This window comes from Mobula birostris, unplaced genomic scaffold, assembly GCF_030028105.1.
Source record: "Mobula birostris isolate sMobBir1 unplaced genomic scaffold, sMobBir1.hap1 scaffold_1706, whole genome shotgun sequence".
NCBI classification, from domain to species: domain Eukaryota; kingdom Metazoa; phylum Chordata; class Chondrichthyes; order Myliobatiformes; family Myliobatidae; genus Mobula; species Mobula birostris.
Genome location: NW_027274751.1, coordinates 36466 through 58700, shown reverse-complemented (window position 1 = coordinate 58700; position 22235 = coordinate 36466). Strand labels below are relative to the sequence as shown.

Here is a 22235-nt window from a genome sequence, read left to right as displayed (position 1 = left end):
TGTATCCCTTGCCAATTATATGCTGTTACATCTTAAATCATGAGTGGCCTTAAAAGAGCAAGCTAATGATCAAAGGTGTTCCATCACGGTTGATAGCTTCTGCTTTAACCATGGAAACAAGGTGAAATCTTCAGTAGAGAGGAGGTCTGCAGTGAGAATGGCAGATGTGATCCCTGCTGTATATCCCTAAGACATGAGATGATCTAAATTCTGTTCCAGTGAAATCTCTACAGAGCATTGTTCCTCCCACCCACCCAAAAAGAGAGTCCATCAAACTCCAATACAACTAAATGAGGATTAAGAGGAGGAAAGGGGAGGAAAGTTATCAAAGATCACAGGACACCCACATTTTGAGTTTCTACATTACAAGTTTCAATGGGCGCTTTTCATTGAACCGTTATACACTAACCTGCTCAAATCTATGGAAGCTAATCTGTCCTGTGATGCACAAAGTTCTCCAAACTACTTCCTTCAAACAAAGGGTGGTGTGGTAGCAGAGTCAGGGCAGCACAGCGGCTAGTATAATGCTTTATAGCACCCGCGATTTGGATTCAATTCCTGCTGCTGCCTGTAATGGGTCTGTACACTCTTCCCATGACCATGTGGGTTCCTGCTGCCTGTAATGGGTCTGTACATTCTTCCCATGATCATGTGCGTTTCTTCTGCCTGTAATGGGTCTGTACATTCTTCCCATGACCATGTGGGTTTCTTCTGGGTGCTCTGGTTCCCTCCCTCATTCCAAAGACGCATGGCTTGGTAAGGGTTAGGATGTTGTGGGCATGCTTTGTTGGAGTCAGAAGCATAGTGACGCTATAGACTGCCCTAACATATCCTCAGACTGCACTAGTCAATGACACAAATGGTGCATTTCACTGTATGTTTCCATGCCCACGTGAAAAATACAATAAAGCTGAGCAACACACACAAAATGCTGGAGGAATAGTGCAGGCCAGGCAGCGTTTATAGAAAAGAGTAAACAGTTGACGCTTCAGGCCAAGACCCTATATCAGAGTCACACGTTCCTCTAGCATTTAGCGTGTGTTGCTTGGATTTCCAGCATCTGCAGATTTTTTTGTGAGAGAAAAGTTGATTTTTCATTCTTTCAACAATTCCTTCAGCAAGTCCCCCTCCACCCACCCCCACACATAGCCAAACTAGTTCTTTAGTTGGCTACGTGGAACAGACCTTGTGCCAAACCAGTTCTGCTGGATCCTCACAACTCGTCCTCTGCTACATCAAAGACTGTGTTGGTACTGCCTTCTCCACCATGGTGGAACTCATGAACTTTATAACACCCTGCCCTTAAAATTATCTAGATCATTTCTGACACTTCACTTCCTTTCCTAGAGATCCATGTCTCCACCTCACAGTCACAGTCATAGTCATAGTCATACTTTATTGATCCCAGGGGAAATTGGTTTTCGTTACAGTTGCACCATAAATAATTAAATAGTAATATGTAAATTATGCCAGGAAATAAGTCCAGGACCAGCCTATTGGCTCAGAGTGTCTGACCCTCCAAGGGAGGAGCTGTAAAGTTTAATGGCCACAGACAGAAATGACTTCCTATGATGCTCAGTGTTGCATCTCGGTGGAATGAGTCTCTGGCTGAATGTACTCCTATGCCCAACCAGTATATTATGTAGTGGATGGGAGACATTGTCCAAGATGGCGTGCAACTTGGACGGCATCCTCTTTTCAGACATCACCGTCAGAGAGTCCAGTTCCATCCCCACAACATCACTGGCCTTACAAATGAGTTTGTTGATTCTGTTGGCGTCTGCTACCCTCAGCCTGCTGCCCCAGCACACAACAGCAAACATGATCGCACTGGCCACCACAGACTCGTAAAACATCCTCAGCATCATCCGACAGATGTTAAAGGACCTCGGTCTCCTCAGGAAATAGAGACGGCTCTGACTGGCATTTCCTACAAACGCATGGCCTCCCACAGCTACCTTTTCTCCTTCAGCTCTGTCTCTTGTAAATATGCCATTTCCGTTTCTCAATTTGCACTGTATTTGCTTTCAAAATGAGGCCTTTTTCTTTATAACTAAAATATCCTCTTTCTTCCAGAAGAATTTTTCTTCCCCTTGACTAAAGGTGGAGCTCTAACACATATTCTCCTAGCTTCCGCACCACTGCTCTGGCCCCACCCCTCTACCTTTTGTCCTCAACTTTTAACCCACCAGACACAAAATTCAGCACTTCAACCTCCATATAACCATATAACAATTACAGCACGGAAACAGGCCATCTCGGCCCTTCTAGTCCATGCCAAACTCTTACTCTCACCTAGTCCCACCAGCCTGACTTGGCCTATAACCCTCCATTCCTTTCCTGTCCATATATCTATCCAATTTAACTTTAAACGACAACATTGAACCTGCCTCAACCACTTCCGCTGGAAGCTTATTCCACACAGCTACCACTCTCTGAGTAAAGAAGTTCCCCTTAAACTTTTGCCCTTTAACTTTCAACTCATGTCCTCTTGTTTGAATCTCCCTCATTCTCAATGGAAAAAGCCTATCCATGTCAACTCTATCAATACCCCTCATAATTTTAAACACCTCTATCAAGTCCCCTCTCAACCTTCTACGCTCCAAAGAATAAGGACCTAACTTGTTCAACCTTTCTCTGTAACTTAGGAGATGAAACCCAGGCAACATTTTAGTAAATCTCCTCTGTACTCTGTTAATTTTATTGACATCTTTCCTATAATTCGGTGACCAGAACTCTACACAATACTCCATATTTGGCCTTACCAATGCCTTATACAATTTCAAGATTACATCCCAACTCCTATACTCAATGCTCTGATTTATAAAGGTCAGCATACCAAAAGCTTTCTTCACCACCCTATCCACATGAGATTCCACCTTCAGGGAAATATGCACCATTATTCCTAGATCCCTCTGTTCTGCTGCATTCTTCAATGCCCTACCATTTACCATGTATGTCCTATTTTGATTAGTCCTACCAAAATGTAGCACCTCATATTTTTCAGCATTAAATTCCATCTGCCATCTTTCAGCCCACTCTTCTAACAGGCCAAATTCTCTCTGCAAGCTTTGAAAACCTACGTCATTATCCACAACGCTACCTATCTTAGTATCAATTGCATACTTACTAATCCAATTTACCACCTCATCATCCAGATCATTAATATATATGACAAACAACATTGGACCCAGTACAGATCCCCGAGGCACACCGCTACACACCGTCCTCCAATCTGACACACAGTTATCCACCACTACTCTCTGGCATCTCCCATCCAGCCACTGCTGAATTCATTTTACTACTTCGATATTAATGCCTAACGATCGAACCTTCCTAACTAACCTTCCATGTGGAACCTTGTCAAAGGCTTTACTGAAGTCCATATAGACAACATCCACTGCTTTATCCTCGTCAACTTTCCTAGTAACCTCATCAAAAAATTCAATAAGATTTGTCAAACATGACCTTCCACGCACAAATCCATGTTGACTGTTCCTAATCAGACCCTGTCTGTCCAGATAATTACATATACCATCTCTAAGAATACTTTCCATCAATTTGCCCACCACTGACGTCAAACTCACAAACTCCACCTCCCCCATTATCCACTCCATTTCTGCAAGGACCACTCTGAATGATTCCCTGCCTCCCCCTCATCCCTCCCCATCTCCCAGCACTTTACCCTGCATCCGGAGGTTATAACACCTGCCTCATCATCTCCTCCTCCTGTCACCACCAGCTATTCTATGTGAAGCCGAGGCTCACCTACACTTCTTCTTACCCGTTCTACCACAGCCTGTGCTTATGAGATGGCATCCTTTACACCGGAGGAATCAAGCATAGACTAGACAACTATTTTGTGGGGCATACTTGCACTCTGCCAGCAACTGATATTTCAAGTGTCCGGCTGGATGTCATTTTAACTCTTTGTCATGATACCACTCCCGGCACTGAAGTATCTGTCATCAGCCTTCTCCGTGATAACAATAAGCTCAAGCATAAATTGGAAGAACAACATGGTGTAATCCGTATGGCTTGCTTAAAACCAAGTGATATGAACATTAAATTTTTCAGTTTCAGGTAACCTACACCCCCGATGTTCTCCTCCCAATCAAACTTGCCTCTCCACATAGTTTTCTCTCCCTTTGTTCTTCCCTCCCAATTCCTCCACCAGCCTGGTTCCATCTGCCCATCATCTGCTCTCCATCTGGTTTCACTTATTCTACCCCTGCTACATATTTCAACATACTGACTATCTTTTCTGCGTTGCCTCTCAACTCTAATGCAGTCTAAGTCAAAAACATCAATATACACCTTCTGCTTCCACAGAAGATGATTGATCCACTGAGGTCTTCCAGAAATCCTGATTTTGTTCTAGATTCAAGCATCAGCAAACTTGGTTATCTTCAAATTATTTATCTAATGAATTTTTCAAAGTACATTGCTTATTACTGTCCCTAATTGCTCTTCGAAATGGTGAGGCACCTTCTTAGTTAGACTACGACAAGTCTTGGTGAAGGGACTCTCACAGTCCTTTTGGGGACAATGATCCTGGATTAGACCCAGTGATGATGAAAACATGATAATGCATTTCAAAGTCAGGATCAAATGCTATTAGTGGGTGAACCAGCTCCAGTTTAAATTCCATGCGGAATATTTTGGAGGATCAAGAATCAAGAACGCACATGCTGATGTCTCATCTATCTGTCGTCCTTGTCCTTTCGACCAAAAGCGTCAGCATATGATGCCTGCTGTTCCTTGTTCTGTTGAATAAAGAAGCTGCTTTGTATCCAATGGTACCTTTCTCCAGTGACTTAATACACACAACAGCACCCTCTGGTCCTAGACTCACCCACTATAGGAAGCATCCTCTTCACATCCACTCTGTGGAGGCTTTTCAATATTTAATAGGTTTTAATGAGATCCTCCCTCATTCTTCTAAACTCCAGAGAATACAGGCCCAAAGCCATCACACGTTCTTCATATGTTAACCCCTTTCATTCCTAGAATCATTCTCGTGAACCTCCTCTAGACAGTCTCTGATGCCAGCATATCTTTTCTTAGTTAAGGGGTCCAAAACTGCTCCCAATATTTCAAGTGTGGTCTGATCAATGATTTATAATGCCTCAGCATTACATCCTTGCTTTTCTATTCTAGTCATCTTGATATTAATGCTAACATTGCATTTGCCTTACTTACCACTAATTCAGCCTGCAAGTTAACCTTTAAGGAATCCTGCATAAGAACTCCCAAGTCCCTTTGAATATCTGATTTTTAAATTTTCTTTTCTTTTAGAAAATAGTCTGCACTTTCATTCTTTCTACCAAACCACATGACTATATACTTCCTAGCTATATTCCATCTGCCACTTGTTTTCCCATTCTCTCAATTTCAAATTAAACTAATCCCTTCTGCCTGTATATTTTCCATATATCATTCTGTCTCCCTGCATTTCAGTGTTTCGATCTAAAGGCTTCTTGAATATCAATATTGTATCTGCTTCCACCACTGTTCCCAGTCGTGCATTCTAGATACCTACCACTCCCTATGTTAAAGAAAACTGGATTTCATCTTTGATGCAAAGATGCATTTCACTGTATATTTCTATGTATAGGTGACAAATAAAGCTAATCTCTCTTTTAAATCTCTTTATCACTCTCACCTTAAATCTATGCCTTCTAGTTTTGACATTTCCACCCTGGCAAGAACGATTCTAGCTGTCTACCCTATTTATTGCTTCTTGCAATTTTAGAAATTTCTGCCAGGTCATTCCTCAGCTTCCAATACTTAAAGGAAAGCAACCCAAGTTTTGTCTAACTTTTCTTTATAATTCATAGTCTCTAATCCAGGCAGCATCATGGTAAATCTTTTCTAAACCCTTTCCAAATCCTCCACATCCTTCCTGTAATGGGGAAACAAGAAATACACACAATATGTGGCCTAATGTAAGTTTTATGCAACTGATAAGACAAACTGGCAGGATCAATTTTTCAGATTGTGCCCTATCAGCAATTGACAGCCAATTTTAAAAAAACTGAAAAACAATTTTAAAAATACTTATAACTGAGTATTGCAGGTGACATTGCTGCAGAAATTTAAGTCATGGACAATCATTGTCATGAGCATACACGTACACAGGATATAAATGCCATGAAAATTTGTTTCATTTACAGCGGTGGTGCAATACATTATCAACATAAATTACAAACTTGTGAAAAGAGTAAAAACTCAGCATAACACATACAAAATGCTGGAAGAACTTAGCAGGTCAGGCAGCCTCTATGGAAAGGGGTAAATATTCGATATTTTGGGCCAAGAATCTTCATAATTCAGAGTAAATTTACTATATTGGACAACAAATTTTTCAAAAGTGCTGCTTCCTAGAATTTTTTTTTTGTTTATCATAGATTGCTTGAAGCTGAACACAAAAATAATTTCAGACTGCTTGTATCTCGTAGGAATTTGGAAAAACAAAAAATTAACTTTTATTGAATATAATGGGTTTAATTGCATAATGGTGGAGACATTTTGCGATACCAACTAAGCTAAAAATGCTTTGGTGATGATTTTCATTTGTACTCAGTGTCTAAGGCTTCTTGCTTAAGTGTCAAACATTGTTGGATTCTAGTTGTCCTAATAACATTTCTCCATGACTGCAATGTCCTGGTGAAACCTTTCACCATGCTCGTCACTGACTGTGCCAAGATTTGCAGTGGGAATGCAGAAAATGAATCTTTAGTGGCATGTTGCATTTCATGGCTTTGTATGACTGAAGCATGTTTTCAATCAGCTGCACGTAGTTTGGTGCTCCAAAATTTCAACATCCTTGAATGCCTCCCATTCGATTTTCTCTGATCCCATTAAAAGTTCAGTGAATTGCTTGTTGTTGATAACCTGTTTGATTTGTGGACCAACAAAATGCCATCCTTAATTTTGACATCAGTTATTCTGACTTGAATTATGAATTGAAATAACAAATATGGGCAAATTTTAAAAGATGGTGCATGATGGGGAACTTTCATGGTGATTTTCATGATCAGCAGTGCAAAATCCATAAGATACACTCAAAAATATTCAGGAAGCAAAATCTTTGTTGTTTAGTGTTATCAAAGTACAAATGTGTCACCATATACAACCTTGAGCTTCATTTTCTTGTGGTTATGTACTGCATTTCCAAGAAGTACAATAAAATCAATGATATACTGCAGACAACAGAATAGACAAACAACCAATGTGCAGAAAACAACTAATTATGTAAATACAAAAGAAAAGATGCAACAATGATAATAAAAAAACAACAAATATTGAGAACATTAGATGGAGAAAGTGAATCCATAGATTGTGGAAACAGTTCACTGTTGGGGTGAGTGGAGTTACCCCTCTGGTTCAAGACCCACATGGTTGAGGGGTAATAAGTGTTCCTGAACCTGGTGATGTATTTCCTGAGGCTTCAGTACCTTCTTCCTGTTGGCAGCAGCAAGAAGAGTGCGTGGCCTGGATGGTGGGATGGTGGGCGTCCTTGATGTTGGACACTGCTTATCTACAACAGTGCTCCGTGTAGATGTGTTCAATGGTGGAGAGGGCTTTACCCATGATGTACTGGGCCATATCCACTACTTTTTATAGGATTTTCCGTTCAAGGGCATTGGTATTTCTATACTAGGCTGTGATGCGGCCAATCAATATACTCTCCTATAGAAGTTTGTCAAAGTTTAATTTGCCTAATCTTCACAAATTGCCAAGAAAGTACAGGTGCTGCCATGCTTTCTTCGTAATGGCATTTATGTGCTGGACCCACAACAGATCCTCTGAAATTACAATACCAAGGAATTTATAGTTGCTGACTGCCTCCACCTCTGATTTCCGCAATGAGGACTGGTTCGCTGGCCTCTGGTTTCCTCCTGTTAAAATTGAAAATCAGCTCCTTGGTCTTGCTGACATTGAGTGAGAGATTGCTGTTGTGGCTCTAGTCCATTAGATTTTCAATCTCCCTCCTATATGCTATTCGTCACCGCCTACAACAGTGTGTCATCAGCAAACTTAAACATGGAGTTAGAGCTGTGCTTAGCCTCACAGTCATAAGTAAAATGTGAGCAGAGCAAGGGGCTAAGCACACAGTCCTGTGGTGCATCTGCACTGATAGAGACTGTGGAGATGTTTTTGCCAATCTGAATTGATTGGGGTCTGCAAGTGAGGAAATCAAGGATCCAATTGCACAAGGAGGTATTGCGACCAACTTTTTGGATCTTATTGATTAGTTTCGAGGGGATGATAGTATTGAATGATGACCTGCAGTACATGAAGGGCAGCGTGATGTTTGCACCTTTGCTGTCGAGATGTTCCAAGGTTAGAACATCCGGAAAAGAAAGGGAAAGAAGCCAAAACAAGAAGGTGGGAGGAAGGGAAGGAGTACAAGCTAGAAGGTGACAAGTGAAGCCAGGTGGGTGGGGTTGGGGGGAGGAACGAAATGAGAAGTTGGGAGGTGATTGTTGGAAAAGGTAAAGGACAGAAGCAGATGGAATCGGGTATGAGAGGAGATTGGATCATGTGAGAAAGGGAAGGAGGAGGAGCACCAGGAGGAGGTGATAGGCAGGTGAGCAAAAGAGAAAAAGGTAAGAGGGGAGTCATAGTGGTGAATAGAAGAAGAATGAAGGGGGTGGGCAAAAATTACCTTAGTTTAGAGAAATCAATGCTCATGCTCACCTCAGTCTGATTCTGCAATCAGTCATCACCAGACATGTTGAACTGCATCAAAACTTATTTCAATCCTTGACGAAACACGCATTGAACTGATATGTCTGGTGGTGTATTTTTGCACAATAGTTTGTACATTTATTATCTGTCATGTGGCTTCTATAAGCAATATAAACAAGAATGAAAGTCCAGCACTGCAATGGTGCTGCTCAGGCTGAGATGAAACCTCACCCACCTGCTGAAGAGGATTATAAGCCCCATGTATGAGAGTTAGTGGAAAGAAGCATTGCAACGCCTCTAACAGCTTCTCCTAATATCCCCAGTCCCGAGATCAAGCTGGATTCCACATAATACAAGAAAAGAATGACAGGTCTGTTGCAGGAGTCAGCCACCAGATTGGATGAACTTGCTAGTAAATAATCTGTCCATTTTTTAAAGTTTGAAAATTAAACATGGAAAAAGGTTTGCTAGTGTTGGAACTTACTTTGCCTCAACACTGGTGGTGAATCAGTCATAGAAACATCAAGAGAACAGATTGCATATAACAATTAATGTGAGATTGCATGGTGTGCCATACACAGAATGTGCATCAGGCAAACGGATGCAACAAGAACATCCCAGTCCTAGCACAACCTGTAATAAAGCAACATTTCAGAAGACAAACGAGGTCCCAGTGTGTCACTTTGTTTCCAAAGCTACTTCACACTGATAACAAGGCACCGATATCCAGGAGGTGTCTCCAGCACTTCATTTACCAAAAAATTCTTCTGGAATTTCCACAACTATTGATATTTAATATGTTTTCTACACCTAACCAAACTGACCGAGACAACAATAGTCCAATGTAACTCGTCCATGAAGCACATAGGGGTAGAAATACGCTTGAACTGCCACCTCCAAGTCACTTGCACTTCGTTTCTTATATTCTGCTTTTGACCACGCTCAGCTCTCTAGGTTTTTGTAATCAGTCTTTTACTTGCCCTGTTGAAATCCTGCTGAAGTAAGATGAATGTTAGTCACATCTGCACTCAAGTTCTTGGTTTTTCTATTTACATAGACAGCCTAGGATACCCTAAAGCTAAAGTTAATACTTCTGTGAAAGTGAGAAGTTAAAAGTTTTCATATAGTTGCTAGTTCCACTCCCAATTAATGGTAGAAAATGAGATTATTTACAGATCTTCGGATATTAGTGATGTCATGTGGTAAGTAATCATAAGGGACATAAGTTCCACCATCAAAATTTTGAACGAACCATAAACCCATGAACACCTCCCCTTTTCCTCTCTTTTTCCATACTTACTTTTTAAAATGTTTCCTATTGTAACTTATAGTATTTTCTGCTGCTAAAAACAACACATTTGATTAGATCTGCCAGTAATAATAAACCTGATTCTAGAAGTTCGGGAATCATCTCCTATAGGTTTTCTTCAACTATTGCTACTCGGGTATATTCAATGATATCTAAAACCAGGAACCTCCTCAGATGCTGTTGACTCAAGTAATTCCAATATGTTTTGCTTTTATTTCAATAATATTAATTCCCGCTCCTGATATCAAAATCCATTATGCTTTTAAACTGGCATACTATTTATTAATCATTTTAACAGCAGGTGTTTTGTACATCTGCTACTCTCCAGGGAAGGGAAGACTCAAGCCTTGCTCATTTGTTCCCAGTCATTAGCTACCATATGACATCACATGCATCACTAATATCCAAAGATTTGGATTATAAAATCACTTCATTTCCTGCGATTAATTGAGAGCGGAATTAGCAACTACAACTTATGGTGGATCTTAACTTACCACTTTCACGCAAGTATTCTCAAGGGCTAACACAAAGCCATGTTAAAAATAATCTAAAAGTCTGGTCAAACCGGTGGGCTTCAAACAGAGGAACAGACGTAAAGGAGTTACAAATGGGAGTTCCAAACTAGTTGTGTGTTGTGTGAATTATCAATGCTTGCAAGGCCAGAACTGAAGTGTTGGGATCTCAAACATGTGTATTTTCGTTGAAGAGATTTCAGAAATGGGGAAGGCCAAAGCCACTTCTGTGATGGTAGATGGTGATTAAGGAGTATTTGTAAAACTTACAGTTGTCCTATCATTGGACTAGAAGCAAAAGTTGGTCAGAAAGCACAAGGGTGACTGGTCATTGGTATCTGGAATTAGGATATAGCAGCAGAGTACCAAAAGAATTCCATGTTGAAGCCAAGAAGTCAGCCAGGTGAAAGCAGGATGCTCACCACTCTCTGTGGTAAAGACACACGGTAAAAATACACACAAGTATTGATGGATTGGAAAGTCCAACAGGTCCGTGTTCCCATGCAAAAGAGCACTGGGTAACATATTAAACTAAGTGCAAATCCCTCGTTCTCTGGAGTTTAGAAGTAACACAAGTACAGACAGCATCTCTAATAGACCAAAAATAATATCAGATTTAACATCACCAGCATGTCATGAAATTTGTTAACTTAATAGCAGCCGTACAATGAAGTACATGATAAATAAATAAAGAGAAAAAAAGAGTTACGGTAAGTTTATATATATATATATATATATATCTATTAAATAGTTAAGTTAAAATAAGTACTGCAAAAAGACAGATATAAAAAAGTAGTGAGGTGGTGTTCATGGGTTCAATGTCCATTTAGGAATCAGATGGAGCTGTCCCTGAATTGCTGAGTGGGTGCCTTCAGGCTTCTGTATCTCCTTCCTGATGGTACCAGTGTGAAGAGAGCATGTCCTGACTGGTAGGAATCCTTAATGATGGGCGCCACCTTCCTGAGGCACTGCTCCTTGAAGATGCCTTGGGTGCTACGGAGGCTGGTACCCATGATGGAGCTGTCTAATTTTATACGTTTCTGCAACTTATTTTGATCTTGTGTAGTAGACACCTCTCCCCATAACAGAAATGATTCAGCCAATCAGGATGCTCTCCATGGTGCATATGTAGAAGTTATCAAGGGTTTTAGTTGACAAACCAAACCTCCTCAAACTCTGAATGAGATATAGCCGCTATCTTGCCGTCTTTATAGCTGCATCAATATGTCGCATCCAGACTAGGTCCTCAGAGATACTGACACCAGGAAACTTGAAATTGCTCACTCTCTCCACTTCTGATCCCTCTATGAGGATTGGTTCGTGTTCCCTCTTCTTTACCCTTCCTGAAGTCCACTATCAGCTCTTTGGTCTTGTTGACATTGAATGCCAGTTCATTGTTGTGACACCACTCCGCAAATGGTATATCTCACTCCTGTATGCTCTTTGTCACCAACTGAAATTCTGCCAACAATGGTTGTATCAGCAGCAAATTTATAGATTTATTTGAACCATGCTTAGCCACACAGTCATGGTTGTAGAGAGGGCAGAGTAATGGGCTAAGGGTAGAGCACCATTGTTAATTGTCAGTAAGGTAGAGATGTTATTTCCAATCCACACAGAATGTGGTCTTCCTGCTAGGAAGTCATGGATTCAGTTGCAGAGGGAGATACAGAGGCCCAGGTTTAGTAGTTTTTCTGATCAGGACTGTCGGAAGGATTGTGTTAAATTCTGAGTTATAGTCAATAAACAGCATCTTGACGTTGGTATTTGTACTGTCCAGGTGACTCAAGGTTGCATGGAGAGCCACTGAGGTTCCGCCTGCTGTAGACCTATTGTAGCTGGACAGATTGCAGTCGGTCCTGGTCCTTCCTGAGACAGACATTGATTCTAGCCATAACTAAACTCTCAAAGCACTTCATCAACATAGATGTGAGGGCTACTGGATGACAGTCGTAGAGGCAGCTCACGCCGCTCTTCTTGGGCACTGGTATAATTGTTGCCCTTTTGAGGCAGGTGGGAACTTCCGACTGTAGCAGACAGAGACTGAAAATGTCCTTGAATACTCCTGCCAGTTGGTCGGCACAGGTTTTCAGTCTATGCCAGGTACTCCATCAGGCCCTGCTGCCTTGCGAGGGTTCACCCTCCTGAAAGGCAGCCTGGCATTGGCCTCCAAGATAGAGATCACAGGGTTATCTGACATCTCATTCTCATGGATACCTTTTTGTAAAGATGCCTTATCCTGTCACATGCCCAAAACACTTTGTTTACAGCACTGCAGTGGTAAATACATTGGTGCTAAAAGTTTGTAAAAGCTTTTATAGAAGGCATTACCCCAGAAGTTCATCTACTTTTCCCAACAAATACATGTAATAATGTATCATTTTTCCAAATAAATAAATGAACAAGTATAATGCTTTTTATGTTATTTATTTAATTGGGTTCCCTTTATCTAGTTTTAGGACTTAAGTGAAGATCCGATCACATTTTAGGTCATAATTATGCAGAAACAGAGAAAATTCTACAGGGTTTACAAACTTGTTAGCACCACTGTAATAAGACTATATGTTAGACTCATTAACCACTGACATAAAAACAAGTTCTAAGCCCACCACGGCAGCAAGGAAAACTCAAATTATTGAAGACTCTTGTCTCCATAAAGGGAAACTGAGAACCCCAGATTATCACATAAACCAAGCTGGTTCAATAATGTCCTTCAGGGAATGAAAACCTGTCCTCCTAACCCGAACTAGCATCTACATCACTTCAGACCCATCAATGAGGATGAATCTGATCTAAATCCTCAATTCAGGAGCAACTACAGACAATAAACAACAGCACTGCAGCAATGTCCACAAGTAAACCAGTGATTACAAAAATACAGATGCGTACACAATGGGACAATCACAGCATATTGTCCCCACCCTCAAACAACATCTTTATGCTTTCACCACTTCTTTTAGATTACAAGTGGATACTTATTCAGTTCATTTCAATTCTATACCACAAACAGATCCACATCCAATACCTTTAATAGCTCTTTTGGGAAGTCTTTTCCTCCATTCAATCCATCCAAATTGTTAATGAAGTCTTGGCAGGTCATCTTCTTTCCAATATTCTGAAATGTTGAAAGAATTGCAAAGATTAGCACATGTTGCACTTGCCAAGAAAGTCAGAAAACAACGAAACCAAATCACTCTGGAGGCTCCCTGCACAAATATAAAATTGATGTAGAACTAGCATCAATCACCAGAGTCCCGGAATTGGTTCTTTGCTTCACGTTTGATTTATACAGAAGTAAAATTTAAGCCTGAAATGAAACAGACTATCAAAATACTCTAATGGGTACCATGACAACCTTCCACAATGAGAGGAAGAAGAGGGTACTGCAGATATGCCTCTTATTCCCAGGGCAGTAAATGTGTCATCCTCTGCATCAGTTTTCCAAGTAGGAGGAAGTGTTAGCGAGTATTCTGGAGCTATATGAATGTAACAGATATTAATTCAAACAAGAACCAGGCTTCAGTTCATACTGTAAATAAATTCAAGAAGCTTGATATGCAAGAGCCAAACATTAAGACAATGGATTTGTGTCAAACCAGGTAACATGGCTAAATTATTTGCACCATTGTGACTTTAGTGCAATCTGGCAGACCAGATGGATGTTGTCACTTCACATACTACAGGTATAGGCAGTCAATAGTTTTTGTGTACTCAGAGACAGCCCTGACAATGTTAATGTTGGGTTTAGCTCTCTGTCATCAAAAGATTTTAGAGTATCTGCGTTAATTAGTTTCTTCCAAAGGCGTTTGGAACTTCAGAGGTTTCAATGAGCTTCCACAATGTATCTCAAAGGAATCAAGGTATCGAATTAAACAATGTCATTGTAACTATTGAAATTGTATTGAATCACCTACTGTTACCTTTGAACTTAAGGGTATAAAAAATGTGATGTACCTTTTAGGTTTGTGAGCCTCTACCGAGAGTGACTCCATGAGAATGTTTGTTTGTTGTGATGAATAAAGACTTCTATATCACCAGCTTCAGTGTCTCTCCGCTGACATCGATCACAGTCACAAAATTTGAGGCCCATCCAGGATATGTTCATGACCCACAATATATTCACCTCCTTTAGCAGTCTAAGGGGATGAGTATTTTTGTTTAAAGAGTAGCACCCATACTTAGATCTGATTAGGTCAGCAACCACCGGGGATCATGGAGTTTCAAAGGACATGGTGGAGAGCTGGGGCGGGGTGGTGATGGTATGTGTGTGTGTGTGTGTGTGTGGTGGTGGTGGGTGGGTGTGTGTGTGGTGGTGGTGGGTGGGTGGGTGTGTGTGTGGTGGTGGTGGTGGTGGGTGTGTGTGTGTGTGTGGGGGGGGTGGTGGTGTGTGTGTGGGGGGAGGTGTGTGTGTGTGTGGGGGGAGGTGTGTGTGCGTGTGTGGGGTGGTGTGTGTGTGTGTGTGTGGTGGTGTGTGTGTGTGGTGGTGGGTGGGTGTGTGTGTGTGGTGGTGGTGGGTGTGTGTGTGTGGTGGTGGTGGTGGGTGTGTGTGTGTGGTGGTGATGGTGGTGGGTGTGTGTGTGTGGGGGGGGTGGTGTGTGTGTGTGGGGAGGTGTGTGTGTGTGTGGGGTGGTGTGTGTGTGTGGTGGTGGGTGTGTGTGTGTGGGGTGGTAGTGGGTGGGTGTGTGTGTGTGGTGGTGGGTGTGTGTGTGGGGGCGGTGGTGTGTGTGTGTGGGGGGGTGGTGGTGTGTGTGTGTGTGTGTGTGTGGGGTGGTGGTGGGTGGGTGTGTGTGTGTGTGGTGGTGGGTGTGTGTGTGGGGGCGGTGGTGTGTGTGTGTGGGGGGGTGGTGGTGTGTGTGTGTGTGTGGGGGGGGGGATGGTGTGTGTGTGTGTGTGGGGGGGGTAGTGTGTGTGTGTGTGTGTGTTTGTTTGCTTAGTATGGTTATTTGATCCTCCACAATATTCTGCGTGGGAATTTAAACTGGAGGAGGTGGCAGTGCTCTTTTTTTTAAAAGGAGGTCAAGTTGCGAGCTCAACACAGATGGAGAGCGTGCTCAGGAGCTGTCTGTCACTGGATCAAACTCGGGAACCTCTGTTCTCGAGCCCGGCGCTGATCTCACTGCGCCACCAGCCCACCTGGTAGGAAGGAACCAGCCACAAGACAGTGCTGGGTAGTTCAAAGCCCAGTTATAAAAGGTGGTTACTGATGGTTCGTTCAGGGAATTCTTTGTCTATGTCTGACTGGGTGTGGAAAAACCAGAGAATCAAAGCCAAAGATTGGCAATAGTGCAGAAATATTTAACCTTCCACGTAAGAGGGATATGGCAACATCATGGGCTCAATTATGAAGAAGGCACAACTCACAGAGTATATATTCCATAAACTTGAGAAGGTTGAACAGGGAATGGACAAAGCTGGATGAGTTAAGACCTGGAGCCCAGAGGAACATTGGCAGTGGTGGAAAAGTCAATCAAAGAGGAAGGGAGATGAAGCAGCAGTCATTCTACATCATGTATATTTGCAAGAGAGAACAAGGTAAATGGAATTATAGAGTGTACAAATAGAAGAGCTGCAGAAGGAAAACGATAAATACAAGGAACAGCGAAACAGTGTACAAATAGAGCAGGACCGATTGAAGAAACAGAATACTTACAGAGAGAGAGAGGCGTGCATGAAATACAAGCAAGACAATCAGAACAATACAAAAACGCACTCGTCAGGGATCTGGACAGACTGAGAGGTAAATGGGATAAGGCCCAGCAGCTGGGTACACACTGGGCAGCAGCCATGGGTAACTGCTGTGGAAGGTGATGAGGTAAATTGGGAAGTGCTAAACCAGGAGTTGACAAGTGGGCAAGTACCCACAAACAGCAGAGGTTATACACAGTATGGCCTGTCAGAATGGTACCTACAGAGGCCAGGCAATGACAGACTCAGAATCCTGGTCATCCCGGCCAGCCACTCACACTCATCTCCACCATCCACAAGCCCTTGAGCCCAGGGAAAAAGCAGAGTATTGTATGCAAACTGCCTTCACTTAGTGTTGTGTGTGACAATGCAGAAATTTGGGTGTAGGAGGAAATGATTGAAATCCACCAGATGCATCTCAAAGGCATACACATATTGCTAAAGCTAAATGCCCAAGAAATATGAGGGAAGACGTGATTCCAGGGGTGCAGGATGGAACATGAGCAACTACTGGGAATGCCAGCAATGAGAAAAGATATCTGAACTTTAAGGAAGAACTGAGGCACTGACTTGGAGGAGGAGAGAGTAACAGGGGAATTATAATGTCTGTTGTTCAGAAGGCCAATGAACCTGCTATAGACTGTGCAGAGGGAAAATTCCGGGCGTATGAGAAACACTCAGGGCTGGACATTCCAGGGAGGGTTGATCCAGTCTACCTGAAAATACTCAATGAAGGGCAGAGTTCAGCACACTAGGAGGTCTTAGACTTGGGGATAATGGTAGGATTTGAAAGAGGGGGAAAAGAGGTCATAAGGAAAAGAGGCTGTATCAGACATAGCTGCTGTGAAGATGTAGGGATTTGCTTTGTTTGCCACCAACCACAACACTTAACAAGGGACTGCCACACTAGTCATAGGAGGGCAGAGGAGATGATATGTGACAATTGTGGTCTCCCAGGCCATGGTTGGAGACAGTATCCGAACAGAGGAAGGATACACGAGAGTCACTCACCAAGACAGGCAGACACACATCAGAATCCAAATCCCCAACCCCAACAGTGGCCTCTCTATCCAATCTGACTGCTGACCAGATTATAGAACTAGTAACGACAGCCTCAAGGTCAGGCAAATAGCTGGTGGTGGCCCCCATCATCAGCAATGGTGACCCACAGATGTACACATCAGCATTGTTAGGGGACCAGCAATGCAATATGTTCATTGACACAGGGGCTTCGGCATCAATAACTGAGCTACCCTTGCTAATGACTGGACAGGCTATTTGTATTACAGATGTAGGGGGAAGAATGGCGAAGTCAGAAAGAGGCAAGTCACAGACACTTAAAATCGGTGAAGTGCATTTCTGGATTTGTCCAAATAATGAAGATTGAGATGATGAAAGAATAATGATAAGATTTTAAAAGATAAATATCCTCAGAATAGACATACTGAGGGAGGCAGGGATTTTCATGGGCTTCAGAAAGGGAGAAATAACATGGACAAGTCAGGAGCAGTGAATATGTACAAGCAACAGAGTACGGAACCTAGCCAGCATTGCCACAGCTACTCCAATCATCAGGCACTGGAGCCAGGATGGTGTCTATGGGTTTCTTTGTCAGCAGTTCCTAGATGTGTGGACTTTACACAAGCAAGGCTGTGGTAACCTTCACGGTGAGTAAAGAACCCAGATGATTAGATAGACTATACTGCCCTCAATAAAACCACACTGAGATGGCATCCCATTGTGGCCAGTCCTGCCACACTCCTGAATGGTCTGTTTCTGGAAAGTAACATTTTCTTAGCTCTGGATATTGCTAATGGGTTTTAGGGGCTCCCGTTACACCCAAGTCCCAAGATCGATTTGCAGCCGTACAAGTGGACCATACTCCCCCAGGGATTCCACAATAGCCCAGTCATTTTTCATAAGGTCATGGCACAGATTTTGAGAAAGCTCAATTTAATACCCTACCACTCAACCATCTAACAATATGTAGACGATTTACTAATTCCAACGATCCAATCAGTGGCAGGAGCCAGCCAAGGCGATGAGATTTACTGCAGGTCAGCAATGCTTGTTTAAAAGGAGAGCTTCACGGGTGCACAGGCTTATTCCGACGGTCAAATCAGTGGCAGGAGTAAGCCACAGCTATGAGGTTTCTCGCAGGTCGGCGACGCTCATTTAAAAGGAGAGCTTCGCGGGTATTCAGGCTTATCCTGACTGTCCAATCAGTGGCAGGAGCAGGCCACAGTGATGAGGTTTCTCACAGGTTGGCAGTGCTTGTTTAAAAGTACAGAAGGAACATGTTGGGAGTAGGTCAATGGTGAGAGTAGGAGTGTCAGGCTTTGGCTCGAAAGAGGTGTTGGCTCTGACTAAGCTTCTGGTAAGGCTCCTTTTAGTCTCTCTCTTACTGTACTTAGTGTAGTAAATGGTTATTGTATGTTCTTCATGCCAGATGTTAGAGTCCTGGGAGACCCAGAGTCTCCCAGGGAACTACATCTGCATAAAGTCCATCCAGCTGCAGCTTCTTGAAGACCGTGTCAGAGATTTGGAGCAGCAGCCGGATGACATTTGGTTTGTACAGAAGAGTGAGGAGATATTCGATCAATTACAGGGAAGTAGTCACCCCGAAGTTGCAGAAGGTGAGTAGCTGGGTGACTGTCCGGCGAAATGGAAATGTGAATAGGCAGTTAGCACAGAGCATCCCCGTGGCCATTCCCCTCAAAAATAGGTATACTGCTTTGGATACTGTTGTGGGGGATGACCTCCCAGGGGAATGCCACAGAGACTGGGTTACTGGCACTGAGCATAGATCCGTGGTGCAGAAGGGAAAGAAGGAAAAGAGGGGAGCAGTAGTGATAGCAGACTCAATAGTCAGGGGAGCAGACAGGACATTCTGTAGAGGTGAACCAAACATCTGGATGGTATGTTGCCTCCCAGGTGCCAGGGCCAGGGACAGGGACGTCTCAGATTGCATCCACAACATTTTGGAGAGAGGGAGAGTAGCCAAAGGTCTTGGTACATATTGGTATCAGTGACATAGGAAGGAAAAGCAAAGAGGTCCTGAAAAATGAACTTAAAGAGCTAGGTAGAATGCTGAGAAGCAGGGCCTCCCAGGTAGTAATTTCTGGATTGCTGCCTGCACCATGTGCCAGTGAGGGTAGAAACAGGATGATTTGGCAGTTAATGCATGGCTGAGAAGCTGAAGCAGGAGGCAGGGCATCAGGGTCTTGGATCATTGGGATCTCTTCTGGGGAGGTAATACCTCTTCAAAAGTGACAGGCTGCACCTAATCGTGAGTGGAACCGATGTTTTCGCAGACAGGTTTGTTAGAGCTGTTGGGGAGGGTTTAAATTAATTTGGCAGGGGAGTGGGAAATGGAGTGATGGTAAAAAAAAAAAGCAAAGGTAGCATGCAGTCAGATTGTCAGGAAGGGCAGACAGATGATAGGATATAATTGCAGCCAGCAGGGTGACAATCAGTGCATTAGGGAGGCAGAATCAAAAAGGGTAGCAAATACAGCACTCAAAGTGTTATATCTTAACGCACAGAGTATAAGAAATAAGGTGGATATTCTTGTCACACTTTTACAGATTGTCAGAAGTGATGTAGTAGCCATCACTGAATTATGGCTGAAGGATGGTTGTAGTTGGGAGTTGAACATCTAAGGTTAAATGTTGTATCGGAGGGATAGGAAGGTTGGCAGAGGGAGTTCTGTGGCTCTGCTGGTAAAGAATGGCATCCAAATGAGTACAAAGATATGACATAGGACCGTAAGATGTTGAATTCTTGTGGGTTGAGTTAAGAGACTGCAAGGGTGAAAGGACATTGATGGCAGTTATATACAGGCTTCCCAGCAGTAGCTGGGATGTGAACCACAGATAACAACAGGAAATAGAAAAGGCGTTGCAAATGGGGAATATTATGATAGCCACGGGAGATTTCAATGCACGTCAATTGGGAAAATCAGATTGGAAATGGATCCCAAGAGAGTGAGTTTGTTGAATGCCTACAAAATAGCTTTTTAGAAGAGTTGGTTGTTGAGCCTACTAGGGGATTGGCTATACTGGATTGGGTGTTATGTAATGAACCAGAGGTGATTAGGGAGCCTTAGGTAAAAGAACCCTTAGGAAACAGTTATCACAATATGATTGAGTTCAACTTGAAATTTGATAGGTAGAAAGTGAAGATTAATGTAGCAGTATTTCAGTGGAGTAAAGGAAATTACAGTGGTATGAGAGAGGAGTTGGCCAAAGTAAATTGGAAGGAGATGCTGGCAGGGATGACAGCTGAGCAGCAGTGGTGTGAGTTACTGGGAAAAATGAGGAAGGTGCAATATAGATGTATTCCAAAAAAAAAGAAATACTCAAATGGCGAAATAGTACAACCATGGCTGACAAGGGAAGTCAAAGCTAATGTAAAAGCAAAAGAGAGGTATACAACAAGGCAAAAATTAGCTGGAAGGCAGAGGATTGGAGTGCTTTTAAAACCCTACGGAGAGGAACTAAATGATTCATTAGGAGGGAAAAGAAGAAATACGAAAGCAAGCTAGCAAACAATAGCTAAGTGGATAGTTACATTTTTTTCAAGTACAGGTGTCCCCCTGCTTTTCGAACGTTCGCTTTACGAAACCTCACTGTTACAAAAGACCTACATTTGTACCCTGTTTCCACTTTCAGAAGGTGTTTTCACTGTTACGAAGAAAGGCAGCGCGCGCCCAGAGCAGCCGCTCTCCCCCGGATTCGGAACGGCATTGCTTTAACACGTTGCATTGAGCAGCCGTTAGCAAGAGGAGTTCTAAGCTGTTGAAAAAGCTGAAAGAGTAAGGGTGTTACACTTAGCGTAAAACTAGACAATTAAGCGTTTCGATCGTGGTGAACGAAGTAAGGACAAAGTGAGTTTGGCTTGGGGAAGTTGACGAAGATGATGTTGAAGAGGTTTTGGCATCCTATGACCAAGAACTGATAGATGAAGAGCTGATGCAATTGGAAGAGGAAAGAATAACAATCCAAACCGAATGTAACCGAATGCAGAAAGTGAGCAACTGCGTGGGATTTTCGCTGCAATGATAAAGTACGACTTCAATTTTGAAAGGGTACGTAGGTTTAGGGGATATTTGCAGGATGGTTTGAGTGCTTACAAAGAACTGTATGATAGAAAAATGCACAAGGCTCAGCAGTCAAGCAAGCCTTCCACATCAGCCACAGCAGACAACGAACCTCGACCTTTGACATCGAGGTGGGCAGTCATAGGAGAAGATGAGCTGCCTTCCCTGATCGACGATGAGATGACACCCCCATGTCCCACCACCCGGGCCCTGGACAGATACTGTACCGATTCGTGGAGAATGCAGCAGTAGCCGGGAGGCATACAGCACATGTTTAAGAATAAAGCCGAAATAAACATGCTAACTAGTTAGGTGCCGCCTAGCACGTAATTGTCGGCCCAGATCAAAGGCGATGCAATTGGCAATCGCCTCTGATCTGCACCGACATTTACGTGCCGGGCAGCACCTAATTATTTAGCATGTTTATTTTGGCTTTTTTCTTAAAGATGTGCTGGGTGCCTCCCGGCTACTGCTGCGTTCTTCGCGGCAATGTATCGGGTCAGCGGCCCGAAGGGTGGGGGCCACTGCACTACCCAGCCTGTGACGACTCAGTCTAATACACCATCATCAGTGTGCTTGGCGCTGTTTTCCCAATTCCGGTAAGTGATACTACACTGTACATACATTATTTCTACTTTAGATAGGCTGTGTATTTTTACGTGTTACTTGGTAGATTTGGCAGCTTCAAAGTTTAAAGGTCACTGGAGAGCGCGCTTATGCCAACAGTGCTTGCGTGAGATTTTCTGCCAAGACCGCTTGCGTGAGATTTTTGCTACGGAGATCTGTGCAGGCAATCGTTGTAGAGAAGTATTTCTACTTTATATAGGCTGTGTACTTATCATATCATTCCTGCTTTCACTATGTGTTACTGTTATTTTAGGTTTTATGTGTTATTTGGCATGATTTGGTAGGTTATTTTTGGGTCTGCGAA

At 42.8% G+C, this 22235-nt stretch overlaps 1 protein-coding gene across 1 annotated transcript in view; it reads right to left on the bottom strand.

Moving 5' to 3' along the window:
• Positions 1–13460: 13460 nt before the first annotated feature.
• Positions 13461–22235, bottom strand: part of LOC140192579 (PH and SEC7 domain-containing protein 1-like) — a gene marked incomplete at its 5' end in the record, with an annotated part of 44089 nt that continues 35314 nt past the window's right edge. The window contains one exon of the mRNA XM_072250143.1: positions 13461–13633. Coding sequence (XP_072106244.1) covers positions 13514–13633 — 120 coding nt within the window. The remainder of the gene's footprint in view (positions 13634–22235) is intronic.